Genomic DNA, 14,787 nt, shown 5'->3' with positions numbered 1-14,787 from the left:
CCATTATAAACCATAAGCTGACCTGTAAACAATCAAGTGTTTGCAAACTGTAAAGTCCTTTCCAAACTGCATGATGCAATTTTAAAGTACCGAGTGCGGCCCAGCACTTGCTAACTGCTGTGCCCTCTGACACGTGGGCGCTGTGGGTCTCAATGGACTTTGTAAGTGCAGCTGCATGGAAGTCATGGCAGGCTCTGGGAATGGCAAAGAGTTTTAAAAGTATCACAAGGCACCCAGGCCTTCATTTTGGGAGCCTCAGTGAGACAGGAGGCACCCCATCCTCGCCCCAGCCTCTCCTTCTAGGGTGGGCCAGCACTCGCCTCCACACTCGGATACGTTGCGGGCACCAGCCAGGCTGAGTCCATCGCTGCTGGGGCACGGTGTGCAGCTGAGCTGGCCGTCTCCGTCCTGGTAGGTCCCTGGTGTGCACGGCACACACTGGCCGGGCTCTCCGCTGAAGTAGGTGCCAGGCCCGCAGGCCACTGCAGAGGCAAAGTGGAGAGATTGCTGGTGGCAGAGGTCGGGAGCAGTGGCCGGGCAGTCTGTCTCCTGCTGCCTCAAGCCCAGGCTCTGTCCTACCAGATGGGGCACAGCCCTCGTCCCTGTGGCTGAAAGCGTACAGACGGGCCCAGATTCATCCCAGAAGAGCCAGGAGTAGGAGCCAGGCGGCGGCCATCTGTGAGGACCCTGGAGGCCTGACCTGGTCTCGAGCACCCTCCTGGGTGCTCCTGCTCAGGGTCCTCTGCAGACCCCTCCCCCTCAGCCCTCTGGTAGATGCCTGTGTCCCAGGGCTCTGCTGTTGGGACCTTTGTTCCCTCTCTGCTCCACGTCCTGCCCTCCAGCCCTGACCCCCAGCCTGTGTACTAACTGCCTCCGGACGTCCCACAGTCATTTCGTCCAGACCAAGCTCCCCTGCCCTGCTCCTTCCTTCCTTGCGTGGTCGAGTTGGCACCTGAGGACCTGGGGCTGTGCAGGGGAGTTGGGGGAATGAAAGAAGCATGGGCAGGCAGGCCTGGTGGCTGGGGACAGTGGGAGATGCGGGGCTGAAGAGCGAGCCAGTGTGGCCGGCTGCACAGAGCAAAGCAGCAAGCTGATGAGTAAACAAGGCCACTGTTCTCCTTAACGCACTGAGAAAGTGCGTTAAGGAGAAAGGGAGCCAAATGTCTCAATGGGGAAGATATTTAGAGACACGGACAGAGGGAAGGTTAGAAAGAACCCTGAGGCACTGAATTGGAGATATTGGTATGAACTTGTGGTTTTCTAACACACACACACACACCCCGCTGTAGAAACAGTGCAGGTATGTATGTGGGTATGTGCATGCATACCTATACTGGCTAGTTCTGTCCAACGAGAGGGCCCAGCAGCAATGACCCTCCAGCAGCCATGAGCACCCCAGCTTTTGGCTTCTACATGTCATCCTCCTCTAAAAGGAACCAGCGGTCCTTGGGGATTTGGGTGATTCCAGGGGCTGGGGTAGGGAAAGTACAAGTTGAATCTGAGACGTCTTTAGTGCCAGACAGTAAGAGAAAGCTCAACAACTGAGGGGGACATGTCAAAGGAGACAGGAGCAGCCTGACGGGGTGCCTACTGCCTAAGTGGGGACAATCTGAGCACTGAATTAAATAACGTCAGGAATGGATCACAACTTAGTGAGTGAAAGAGAAATCTATGAGTCCATACTGATAGAAATACGTAAATATACAGATACACACACACGTACATACATACATACATAAGTCGGGGAGAAGGGAGAGCTCTTTCTTACAGTAGAATGTTAACTAATAAACGTAGAAGGGATGATAGAAACAGAGAATATCCGCTTGGCAACCATTGTAGAGGTGGCTGCTCTGGTGGGGGTTGTCAGCGAGTGCAATGGCTGGTGGGTGAAGTTTGATGAGAAGCAGGATGTTGGTATAAACTCAGAATACACCCCCAGAAAATCCTAATCAACGCAGAGGGAAAATGGTGAATTAAAGTGGAGCAACTGTGGTGGGCTGGGTTAATATCCTCTGCCCCCTGATGGGGGCGCTGAAGAGCAGGCATCGACCAGCCTCCTTCACCCGGACTCTGCCTGGCCACCCTGCCTGAGCCCCTGCTGTGGGCCTGGCCTCACCTGCTTCTTTGCAGCACGTGCTGCACCCCTGGGTGGCCCTCAGCCTCACGTGCATCTTCGCTTTGCTCCTCCTCTGGGAAGCCTTCTCTAACCACACAGACTGGTCCCTATGCCCCTCACGCCCCTCCACTGTGGCCCTGCTGGCCTGTGCTCTCCCTGTCCCATCCCTCCTCAGGATTGGGGAGTACAGATGCTGACCAAGTGAGAGCCCTGCCCAGGGCCCGGCACCAGGGGAGTGCTCTTTAAACGACAGCCATTATGATGAGTAGACGGGGCCTCTCTCTGACAGGCCTCTGCGCCTCTCTATCTCCCCCGTGTGCTGTTTACCCGGGTCGCACGTGGAAGGAAGGACAGAGGAAGTTTGCCCAGTTGACATGTGAGTGGCTGTGGGCAGGGACTCACCACATTTGCCGTCCTGTAGCACCTGGCCTGTGATGCACGCCCCCTGGCCCTCCAGGGCCTTGTTCGGCCGCTGGGCCACTTCGTACTCAGTGCCTGCAACCTGGACGGAGAACTGCTGCCGGCTGATGGACTTCCGCAGAGTCTTGATGGCAGCCTGCAAGCTCTGCTCTGCTCGCTTCCGCAGGCAGTCCGCTGCGCAGGTCTCTGCATGGGCGGGAGAGACAGTGACCTGCAACCCCCTGGGAGCTGCCTCTTCATGGAGGCTTCCCCTCTGCCAGGCACTGCGCTGCGCCCGGCCTCTGCTTGGAGCCCATTCTCACAGCAGCCCTGAGGTAAGGCACCATGGCTGCGTCCATCTAACAGAAGAGGAGACTGAGGCTCCGAGAGGTAGGACCTGCTCAAGGCCACGCAGCAGATCTGAATAGAAACCAGGCCTCTGTGACTGCAACACATCACCTCCCCAGGACACAACTCCTCCATGCCACTCAGACACCCTGGAGGCTGCCACGGTCCCCAGGAAATTGTCCAGCTCTCTGGCCTTTAATCCAAGGCCCCTCGTGGTCTGGCCCCTGCCTGCCTTTCCAGCCCTAACCCCCAGCACTCTGACTCTCACTGTGAACTCCACTTTCTAGCCACCCTGCCCTACTCACTGCTTCCTGAACACATCCTGCTCTCTCTGACGTCGGTGCTTTTGTCTGTTCTATTCCCTCTGCCTGAATGCCATGCCCTGCCATCTCCTCCACTGGGTGAACTTTGATTTCACGTCCTGATTCAAATGGTGCCTCTTTTGGGAAGACTTCCGGGGCCCCTCTCTTGGGGAGAGGCCTCAGCTCCGTGCCCTGTTTGTTCTCATGCTCCCACCATCTAGAGTTCCCCTTGGCACTGGGTAGTTTGTGTGAGTGTCTGCCCCTCCATGGCTGGGAGTGTCACCAGTGTGGGGACCACGGTGTGGTCCTCTCTTTCCACAGCGCCCAGGGCTGGGCACACACAGCACACGTTTGCTGACAGATCTCAACTCCTGCCACAACTCAATGCTCACTTACAGCCAAGAGGAAAGCACTGGTATGAAACACAAGCCAGCATTACAAGCCCCCTCGGGAAGCCGGGAAGACAGGTCTCTGGCTTGACTGCTCTGGGGAGCTGCAGGCATCAGCCTTCCCAGGCCCTGGCGAGGGGTGGGGGCGGGGCGAGGCTGTGCGGCTGTCACTGTGGGCCCTGAGCCCTGCTCCCCTCAGTTCCCTGGGCCTCCTCTCCATCCTGGGCTACAGGCAGCTGTGCTAAGGACCCGCACTGACTCTTGACACTTGTCCTGCTTGCCTGGCCAGCCTCCACCTCCAGGAGCCATGGCTTGGTGGGAGCCCAGCTTCCTGCCCGGCAGACCTCGCCAGCCCTCCCAGTCCACTCTCCTCCCTGAGGCCCTCAGCAGCCCACAAGGGAACCCCTCACCCACCTGAGGCCTCTTCCATCTTTGTCTCAACCTCGAACTCTGCTGTGATGTGGGTCACCTCCTTGGATGGGGACTTTCGGCCACGGCGCCTCTTCTTGGAGGAGTCACACTTGAGGGTCACAAAGGTCACGTGGCAGTTTTCTGGACAAGGAAGGGACCACTGTGGCAAAGGTGGCACGGGGCAGGGAGCAGGGTCCTACTTAGCCTGGCACATAGATTGCCATTGGTAAGGGTCCCACCTTGCCTAACAGTCCATGGTGCAGACAGGGAAACTGAGGCTGGAGAAGGCCAGGACTGGCTTGAGGTCTCGTGAGGGGCTGGCAGTTGAGCCAGGCCCTGCACCCAGCCCTCTGAGTCCACTGCACTGCTGCATATGGAGGCCCCTCGTGCATAGTCCTTAATGCAGCTATGCAGCCCCAGCCCACGGTGACTCGGCCCCCGTTAGGCCTGCTGAGTGCTGAGGTTTGTCAGGTTTGAGGAGGAACCCTAAGGTGCTCAGGAATCCTCATGGAAACAGAGCTGGGATGCCTTCCTCCTGGGCCCTTCTCACCATGCTTTCGCGGTGCTGTGCCCCGAGCCCGGAACATCCTTTTTGGCCACCGTCATTCAAGAAAGAGCTGCTGAGTGAGCCCTGTGTTCCCTCCATTTGGACACAACCAGGCTACGCAGAAAGCCCTTGCTCTAGGGGAGCTCACTTAACCCCCAGCAAGGCAGGGACGAGGGACCTCAGGAATGCTAAAGGACCCAAACTTTCCATTCTATGGCTAGCCTTCTTCCCAAGGGATAACACCGCTGTCTACAGTGCACCGGGCATGGCTCCTGTGGCTAAGGAATCGTGGTAGTGAGGACAAAGAAAGGCCCCACCCTTGGAAACTCAGCCCCACTCAACCCTGGACTCCCAGCTCCCAGGCATGGGGACCCCCCCCGCCCACCCTGTGTGGGTTGGCACCAGGGCAGCCCACTCACCCAGCAGCAGCTGCCTCAGGGCCTCCTTTGCTGGCTCCCGGGTGCGGGGCTGGAGGAGGCACTTGGCATCTCGGATCTTGAAGCGGGCCTTCTGCCTGATGGAGGTGTCGGGGGCACCTGGGGAAAGCCAAAATCCCCCCAAGTGGTGGCTTCTCCTGTGGGCAGGGAGGTAGTGGGGGGCCAGGGGCTGCAGAGGGAGTGCCTGAGTGTAAGGCGGCTGCTGCGGGGACAAATCCACCGGGAGCTGGGGGTGGGTGAACCTGCACTGCCTCATTTCTCTCCTTGCAAGCCCTGGAAAAGGTGAAAGTGTGTAGGGCCAGGGGCCAGCCAACCCGGGGTCTACTGCGGAGCAGGAAACGAAGGCCTCCACCTCCTCCCCATCACCAAAGCCAGTTCGTGGGGCTCGTGCTTTCAGGAAATGGGGCAGGACAGAAGAGAGAGGGGGAAGCAAGGAAGGAAAGGGGCTTCGAAATAATACAGATGTCCAGAACCACTGAGTCCTTTGAAAGCAAACCACAGCCCCTTGAACTAAAGAATCCTACAATCACAGATGCTCAGAACCACAACATGCATGCTGATCACGCATACACACATACACATGATACATAGAGGCACCCCCATCACCCAATCCAGCATCCTGAATAGGAAAAGCCGCTGAAGACACAGCCTCCTGCTCCTGCTGGCTGCGGAGTTGGCTGCTCTGTGCTGACCGGGACCTGACCGGTTGGTCTGAAAGGGATCATGCTCTGGTACTTCTGGGGCAGGGTCTTCCAGGATGGCTCTGACTCTGGGAGCTTTTAGGACCTCATGGCCACAGCAGATGTAACTCACTTCACTGAAACTGAGTCTGAGACCCATAGACTCACGGCACCTTAGGGTCACTGAATCACTCTGGAATCATGTCCCAGAGCCTCAGAGCTGGAAGGGCCCTTCCATGGTCCACTGTCCCTGGGCTGGGACTCAGCCTGCAACCCACTTGCTTCTAGGTCCCGGCCCTACTCTTCTCTCCCCAGCACCCTGGGCCATGCTGGGCAGGCCCCAGTCCAGGAAACTCTTCCCTGGGCCGCACCCTGCCTCTCCCCACAGCATGGTGCTGGATGCAAAATCAAGGTGTCACCCAGGTGCATGCGGCATGGACAGGCCAGGGCCTACCTGAGCAGCTGGGCCCAGTGCTGGAGCTGGTGCTGTTGCGTTTCTGTAGCGTCTTGCCCTGGAGACTTGGGACACCGCAGCTCAGACTGTAGCTGTTTTCCGAGTCTGCAGAGAGGCCAGTGATGAGGCAGGCCTGGGTGCCCCTCCATTCCAGCACCCCCAGGTCCTGGGGGCCTCAGAGGGGTCGACGAATAAGATGAAGGTCAGGACTGACTCTTATGTCAGTTCATTTCTGCTACACGGCTACGGGGCTGGAGGGAGCCCACTGCACTGCTGAGAGGGACACTGCACCCCAGGACACTGACAACCAGACGGCTGCCCAGGATCACTCAGTGATTACTCCTAGGGCAGGCTCTTTCCTGAAGAACAGCAGGGAGCAGGGACTGGACCCCAGGGAAGGAAGCCCCACCCCCACCGTGCCATCCAGGACAGTTTCGGGTTACCTGGCATGAAGAGTGTGTGGGCCGGGCAGGAAAGGAAGCAGCTCTCCACACCGCCCACCTTGCTGCAGGACAGCTGGGCCCGGGGGTAGGCCTTGGCCCGAGAAACGCACTTGCCCATCTCTGAGGAGAAGAAAAACACGACAGGGCTTGAGGGGGCCAGGGCAGAGGCCTTTTGGAGCCAGCAGGGCCCCTGAGCATGGACCAACAGGGACTCCCACCACACCTCTGTCCTGGGGCCAGACCGTCTTGGTGGGAAGGGGCTGGGGGATGGCAGGGTCCACATCCATTTGGACATGTGGGGATGCTGGGCCCAGAGAGCTGGCTTGCTCCCTCCTTCCCTGACATCAGTCCGGGCTGTCTGTGAGAAGGTTCACGCCCTATGCCCAGACCCGAGGGCAGGGCCGGGTTCTCCAGAGCAGGTGTCCATGCCCATCTGGGAAAGGAACGGCTGAAAAGGGACACGGGCTTCCTGGCAGTGACTGACCTCTAAGTGTGGCAGGGTCACTAGGAAGCCCTCTCTGGGGCGGCTCCTGGACACATCCACCAGGTGTCTGGAGATGTCCCAAACTGAGCTCTTCAGAGTTTCTCATGTGTGTATTTATCTTCTGAGGATTAAAAAATTCCCCAGACTCCTAGGAAAAGACTGACAGTTCTACAACGCTGGTAAACCTCAGAGCTGATTTTATAGATGTCTGATTGGTCAATGACAACTGGCTTAAAGGAACACGCCTATCACACTCTGAGGCCGTCATCAATGGTGGAGTCACTCCAGTGAACGGGCTGAAACAGGGGACTTAGTTGGAAAAATAAATTGGAGTGGGAAATTGCCAATTTGGATGATCTTCAACATGTGGCTGAACATTTTCAAGAAGTCTTTAAAAAGTAAATAGTCTAGAAATAAAAACAAACTTATTGCTCTTCAGATAAAACATCTGGCCCCCCAAATAAATACAAGACCAAAAGTCCTCTGTTGCCAAGGAAACAAGAAACTACAAATAAAACACTTGCAGAAGATGCAAGCCAAAAGGGCCACTGGAGGAGCCAGTGTTCATATGGTTAAGAAATAGAAGGACAACCATTGGGCTGGCCCCGTGGCTTAGCGGTTAGTGCGCGCGCTCCGCTACTGGCGGCCTGGGTTCGGATCCCGGGCGCGCACCGACGTACCGCTTCTCTGGCCATGCCGAGGCTGCGTCCCACATACAGCAACTAGGAGGATGTGCAACTATGACATACAACTATCTACTTGGGCTTTGGGGGAAAAATAAATAAAATTATAAAAAAAAAAAAAAAAAAAAAGGACAACCATCCACCAACTTCTGAGGGAGACAGCAGCCCCCAACAGTTCCCTGAATTTCTCTCAATTCCTAAAAGGAATTGTCATTAACTAAGATGGACAACAACACAGCTGTCTTGTTCGCACGGGGGCCTCTAGTTGAAGAGGCAAACCACCGGGCCCTGTGCGTCCTCGCATGTTCTTGCAAAGCACTGATGGCTCTTTCCCCGGGCCATCTCTCAGGGCTGCGTTTGCAGCGAGAGACTTCTAGGGATGAGGTAACATCTCCCTCCAGACAAAGAGCAGGTGGGCTTCTATTCACCCTCAAAGCGGTGAGTTTGCCCAGCTGGGTGCTCCTCAGCTATGATGCAAATTCCCTGCCTGCACGGCACCCGCCTGGGTGGACGGTCCCTGGGGCAGGTGAGGAGAACCAGCACAAACATGCTGCTCACGCCGCTCGCTGTGCTGTGAGCACTGAGGTCCGGGGTCTCTGACCCAGGCGTCCAGTGACTTCTGCTGGCCCCCGTGAAGCAGCAGCGGGCGAGCTTACTCAGCTTGTACGGAGGGCGAAATCTCTGACCCCACCACACATACCATTAATTCCACCACCGCAGACCATCAAAGCCCTCAGAGAAAAGTTTCAAGTCGCCTAAAAAGCAAGAGGGAAGGCAAATTGACTGGCAGTAAGTAAAAAAAAGGAAAAAAATATGTTTGCCTTAAAGCAAGAATGTCTGGTTGTGGGAGAATACAAATAAAGATAGTAAGAGGCAAATCTGAAAATGCACAGGAAGTGGTAGAAGGCTCGAGGGGACATGAACTTGATCTACTTTGGTTTACTAAACCACTCAAGTGGTGGGACTTTCTAACAAGCCTCAGTTCTTTCCCGAGTTCCAACCTGTAACTGCTCCTTTGGGACTGTTATCAGAGACAACCGTTCCTTCTCTGGGTCAGAGCCCTACACCTGTGGTGTGGAAGGGTCTACTCTGCAAATGGAACAGCTAACATATACCTAAGAGGTTATTTTTAGAAGTCCCAGAAAATTCTCCTACATAGATTCAATTATAGCTGAGGAGCCTTAACATACCTATATTACGTATGATTCACAATCAGAATCCCTGGGCCGAAGCTTCCACATCAGCAGAACAGCTGCAACAGAGCCAGGAAGAGTCCAGGTTGAGTCTTCCCAGGTTGCCATGAACTTTTTTTTTTTTTGGCATAAACACACAAAGGTTAGGCCATGCTCTCAGGGTACAAAATCAACCACATGGCAAGCACCAGGACCAAGGCTTGTCTTCCCTGCCTCAGAGCAACTGCAGCCCTGGATAAAGTAGTTGAAGCATCTTTAGATCTTGTACCAAAATCACCTTTAACTCTGAGGGCACCACATGTAGTATGATCCCTACTGTGAACTGAAAACACCTAGTATTTTTTCTGCTTGTCAATGACCTAATTATGGTGTCTGGTTCCTTTCTCCTTCTCATATTACCAGTGAGTAACTCTCCTACCCCTTCCTGAGGGAGAAACTCGTCTTTGTGTGTCTGTATTTCAGAAGTGTTCATATCCAAAATAGATCTTTTGGACACTCTATACCAAATTCCAACTTAATATTGTTTGTTGACGGGACTTATCTTAAAAATAAAGAGATCTTAAAATTCATACGGACATTCAAGGGACGTTCAAGAATAGCCAGATAAATCTTGAACATGAAAAACAAAGTTGGAGGACTCACACTTCACGATTTAAAAACTCACTATAAAGCTACAGTAATCAAGACAGTGAGGTATGGGCATAAGGACAGACAAATACATCAATAGAATAGAATTAAGAGTCCAGAAATAAACCCACACATTTATAGCCAATTGATTTCAAGAGGATACCAAGATAATTCAATGGGGAAAAAGAATAGCCTTTTCAACAAATGATGCTATGACAAGTGGATTGCCATATGCAAAAGAATGAAGTTGCACCCCATCTCACACCATATAAAAAATCAATTCAAAATGGATCAAAGACCTAAATGTAAGAGCTAAAACTTTATTATAAAGCTCTTAGAAGAAAACAGGTATAAATCTTTGGGAACTTGAATTAGGCAATGGTTTCTTAGAAATGACATCAAAAACACAAGCAACCAAAGAAAAAAAACAGACAAATTGGACTTTATAAAAATTAAAAACTTTTGTGCTTCAGAACACACCACGGGGGCCGGCCCCGTGGCTTAGCGGTAAAGTGCTGGTGCTCCGCTACTGGCGGCCTGGGTTCGGACCCCGGGCGTGCACCGACGCACCGCTTGTCCAGCCATGCTGAGGCCGCATCCCACACACAGCAACTAGAAGGATGTGCAGCTATGACATACAACTATCTACTGGGGCTTTGGGGAGAAAAAGGGAAAAAAAAAAAAAGGAGGAGGATTGGCAATTGATGTTAGCTCAGGGCTGGTCTTCCTCAGCAAAGAGAGGAAGATTGGCATGGATGTTAGCTCAGGGCTGATCTTCCTCACCAAAAAAAAAAAAAAAATTTCTCCAAAACACACCACGAAGAAAGTGAAAAGGCAACTCACAGAATGGGAGAAAATCTTTGCAAATCCTATATCTAACAAGTGTCTAGAATATATAAAGAACTCTTACAATTGAATAATAAAGACAAATAACTCAATTAAAAAATGGGCAAAGGATCTGAATGTTCTTCAAAGAAGATTTACAAATGGACAATAAGCACATGAAAAGATGCTCCACATCATTAGCCATCAGGGAAATGCAAACCAAAAGCACAATGAGATACCATCTCACACCCACTAAGACAGCTACAATCAAAAAGTCAGATAATAACAAGTGTTGGCAAGGAAGTGGAGAAATTGGAACCCTCATACACAGCGACTTTGGAGAATAGTCTGGCAGTTCCTCAAACGTTAAACATAGAGTTACCACATGACCCAGCAATTCCACCCCTAGGTGTCTACGCAGAAAGACTGAAAACATATGTTCACACGGAAAATTTTGCGTGAATGTTCACAGCAGCATTATTCATAACAGCCCCAAACTGGAAACAATCCAAATGTCCATCAACTGACAAACGGATAAACACAATGGGGTATAACCACACAGTGGAATATAATTCAGCAACAAGAAGGAATGAGGCACTTACACACGCTGCGACATGGGTGAACCTTGAGAACATCACCCTAAATGAAATAAGCCAATCACAAAAAGCCACAGATTGTATGATTCCACTTACATGAAATGTCCAGGATAGGTGAATCCATAGAGACAAAAGCAAATTATGGTTGCTGAGGGCTGGGGGGCTTGAGAGGGAATGGGGAGTGATGCTATGGGCACGGGGTTTCTTCTTGGAGTCATGAAAATGCTTTAAAATTGATTTTGGCTGCACAACTCTGTGATTATACTAAAAACCGCTGAATTGTACACTAAATGGGTAAATTGTATGGCATGTGAATTATATCTCAATAAAGAAGTTAATAAAAGCAAAAAAAAACCCAAAAGGAAGACAGACAATACCAGGCTGGATACGCAAGAATTATCCAGGCTGGAATCAAGCCCCAAGGGACTCAGATTGACTCTAGCGGCCAAACTAGTGGCCCTCTGTAGGGCACATTAAATTGCTAAAGATAGAAAGGTAAGTACGTACATGGAGAGCTGTAGCACTGGACTCTGGAATGCTTTGAAAGCAAAGAGGTTTACCGTCCATAACTGAAACCCAGAGGCCCAAGTAGAAGAGATGGAAGTTAGAGGAAACGCTTCCCGGATCACCATGTTAAACAGGCTGCTCTGATTAAAGCCCTTCGGCGAGGACTTCCTATAGCAGAGAGAGACAAATCCAGGGAGAGGCTCAAGGAGTCCATCACACACACACCACGTTTGGCTTCCTATTTTGCAAAGGAGCCAGGGGAACAGTCAAGTTGTAAGATCCATGAGGATGATCTCTGGTGAAGCCTGGACGGCCACCTGGAACCACCAGACTACCTCACGTGGATGTTGTTAACATCTTCCCCAAGAAACTCATCCCACGAGGGACAAATTGGCTGTGATGTTGGACATTGGGGAGAAACTTTTCCAAGGTAGCCGAGGAAATGACCAGTGCATGGCGCGTCCATAACTAACAGAATCCTGGGTAAAGTGTAAAGAGCAGAGTCAAACCCCAAGGGACCCCGTGAGCACCTCCAAATGGATCTTATGGGTTATAAATATGCACTAGGAATAGTATGTTTACTTTTGGGGTGAACTGAAGCAGTCTCTTGTTGAAGAAAATAACAGCACTCACAGGAGCTAAAATATTATTAGATTTTGTGTTCCTTATTTGGGATATTCCAACTTATTTATTTAGTAATACGCAGACACATTTTACTGTGAGAGTCATTCAGAAATTACTCAGAAATTTCACTGTCTTTAATACCCCTAATCTTTTGGAAAAATAGAAATGAGCTTTTCAGAACTTACTGTGAACTCTCCATTTAGAGGTCTTAAACCAAGGTTCTTCAGAGACTCCAGAAGCACACAGTTCGCAGAAATCGACTGTTACCCAAGATTCTGAGAACAGGCAGAGGACTACACAAAGTAGACAGCTTTTTCCCGAGACCATTGGAATAAATTCTCCTAGCTGTGTGCAACCCCTGATTTCCACATGCTCCTTTGCATATGTTTGTTCTTTGTTCTTTTGGTCACGTTTTCCCACCTTACGCATGTAAGGTTATATACACGTCTCCTTTATCCTATCACTCTTTCCTTACAAATAACAACTCACCTAGATCTAGGCCTTACTAGGGACAGCCACCATCTTTATTCTTCAAATTGGTTCTCCCAAGCTGTTCCTAGGGAAGCCAATACTGAAAAATGGTATAAAGTATGTTACATGAACCTTATTAATTAGGAGACCCTGTACACAATACATAAAAAAGAAGGAAAATGCCCTCGTGCTGAGAGAGGCGGCTTCAGCTGTCTCACATTGTATCTGACTGTTTATCACAGTAACACGCACAGACAATATCCCTATAGCTCCAAGGAGGTTGATCCCTTCTCTGATATGGAAACCTGGCTCATCAATGCCACCCCAGGACCACAGCTAAGTGTTCTGTGGGGCTAACAGACCGTTCCGAGTGAAAGACCCCTAATACCCTCAGTGAGCGACACTCTCTTGCAAAGCATCTCAAGTATAATACCCTTCCGAGTGACATAAATAGTACCTGTGAAGCAGACTGTGGCAGCTCTTGGTCCCATCCAGAGGAACTGGAGAGCTCCAAGTGCTCATCAAAACTCTGCCCCTCACTTTGGGTGCTATAGTAAATACTGCAGCCTACGGCACGGTGTTGAGGGGCAGGACAAACCAGTCCGACTTCCTAGTGCAGGTGGTCATGGATGATAGTATGGCCTTGGACTTTCTTTCAGCCAACCAGGGGGCTCTGTGCCACAGCCAGCACTTCATTTTGAACCTGGATTCACAGCGGGGGTGAGGTAGAACAACCTACCTCGAGGCCATAAGAGAAAGCAACCTGAATACTTAAGGCAGACTGAGGGAGTTGGTGGGACTGGTTTTCTTGGTCAGCCCTGGGAACCCATAGATCATGGTTCTAGAGGGCCTTCCAGTACCTTCTAATAACACCTTCAGTTATACTTGTTTGTCTCAGTGATTCCATGTCTACCGTCTGGAATATTAACTGCTTTTATATAGTCACAGTCCCAGCAGATAACTTAGAGACAAAAGTGGGATCCAGTCACGCTGACAGTGACCTGTCCATCAGACCTCCATCAGTGACTCTTCCTTGAGGGTCAGTGGCAGTGGAGAAGATCTGGACAAGCCCTGGAGGCCTCTCCTGCAGCTTTGACTGAGGGAGGGACGACCAAAAGGGGGACTGAGAATAAGAAAAAACACTTCCCCATAGCCCTAGAGAAAGCCTGTTGGCCCCATAGCGCTGGCAACAAGTAAATGCCAGACGTAGCATGAGCCTAAGGAATCAGTGGACACGCCTATGAAGGCCAATCAATCGATGACAGCCCCAGGCTTGGGAGTCAGCCAACCCATGGCAGATTCACTCAGTGATTGGGCCTCTAAGGCTGGTGTCGACCCACTCCTCCTCGTACCCAACACAAGCCGTGCTCCTAAAAATGACAACATCCAATCTTTCCTCTAACCAACACAACCCCAAACAAGCTCCTCCCCAAGAAACTCCCGGCAAGACCAGCGGATTGCTTTGCTCAACAAGACTTTGCCTGAACAGCACAGCAATTCTCACTTAAGGAAGCAATCAGTTCAGCTCTTTGATTTCAGATATTAAGTGATGGTATCCACTCTTCGATAGTTTCATTCATTTATTCAACAAATATTTACTGAGCGTCTACGATTGCCAGGCTCTGTTCTAGATGCTGGGGATACAGCAGTGAATAAAACAGGCAAGAAACACCTGCTCAATTGTGGAGAGCGTGTATTCTAGCGACGACAGACAGACAACACCCGACAGGAGTAACAGGAGTATGTATAGATATATATCGTGTCTGGTGGTGCGAGGTGCAATGGGAGGATAGGACAGCGGGAGCGCAGCGGGGGCGGACGGAGGGCAGCAGGGGCGGGTTGTTGCTCTGGGTTGGTGGGCAGGGAAGGCCTCACAGGGCAGAGGCCTCAGGGAGTGAGAAGCCCTCCAGGCCAAGAGAGGAGCACGCACACGGCTGTGTTGAGGTGGGGGGACTACACCCGCGAGGTCAGTAAGGCTGGCCTGGGGCGAATGAGGGGGAGGGCGGATCAGGCCAGAGTGTAGTAGCCTTTGGGTTCTGAGGACTCTTGGCTTTGCTTCTGCATGAAGAGGAGTCACTGGAGGGTTCTGAGCAGAGAGGGACGGTTTCTGACTTAGATTTAAAGGGGTCCCTCTGGCTGCCCTGGGGATGGTAGAGCATGGTGGGGCAAGGCCCTGAGCCTTTTCAGGGACAGAGCCTAGCACCCAGAGCTGACTAGTGAGTAGTCAGTACGTGTCTGTGGAATCAGTGAA

The 14,787-nt window shown here is 51.8% G+C and overlaps 1 protein-coding gene across 2 annotated transcripts in view; it reads right to left on the bottom strand.

The window, feature by feature from the left end:
• Nucleotides 1-14,787, bottom strand: part of SCUBE1 (signal peptide, CUB domain and EGF like domain containing 1) — a 140,834-nt gene that overhangs the window by 14,374 nt on the left and 111,673 nt on the right. For both annotated transcript variants that reach the window (XM_058568188.1, XM_058568189.1), the window contains 6 exons: nt 6,527-6,646; nt 6,084-6,188; nt 4,932-5,048; nt 3,969-4,106; nt 2,519-2,722; nt 321-482 (listed from right to left, as the gene is read on the bottom strand). In XM_058568188.1, coding sequence (XP_058424171.1) covers nt 321-482; nt 2,519-2,722; nt 3,969-4,106; nt 4,932-5,048; nt 6,084-6,188; nt 6,527-6,646 — 846 coding nt within the window. The remainder of the gene's footprint in view (nt 1-320; nt 483-2,518; nt 2,723-3,968; nt 4,107-4,931; nt 5,049-6,083; nt 6,189-6,526; nt 6,647-14,787) is intronic.

Source organism: Diceros bicornis, chromosome 25 (genome assembly GCF_020826845.1).
Source record: "Diceros bicornis minor isolate mBicDic1 chromosome 25, mDicBic1.mat.cur, whole genome shotgun sequence".
Classification (NCBI taxonomy): Eukaryota; Metazoa; Chordata; class Mammalia; order Perissodactyla; family Rhinocerotidae; genus Diceros; species Diceros bicornis.
Note: the sequence above shows the minus strand (reverse complement) of the source record. Positions and strands in the feature narration are given on the sequence as shown.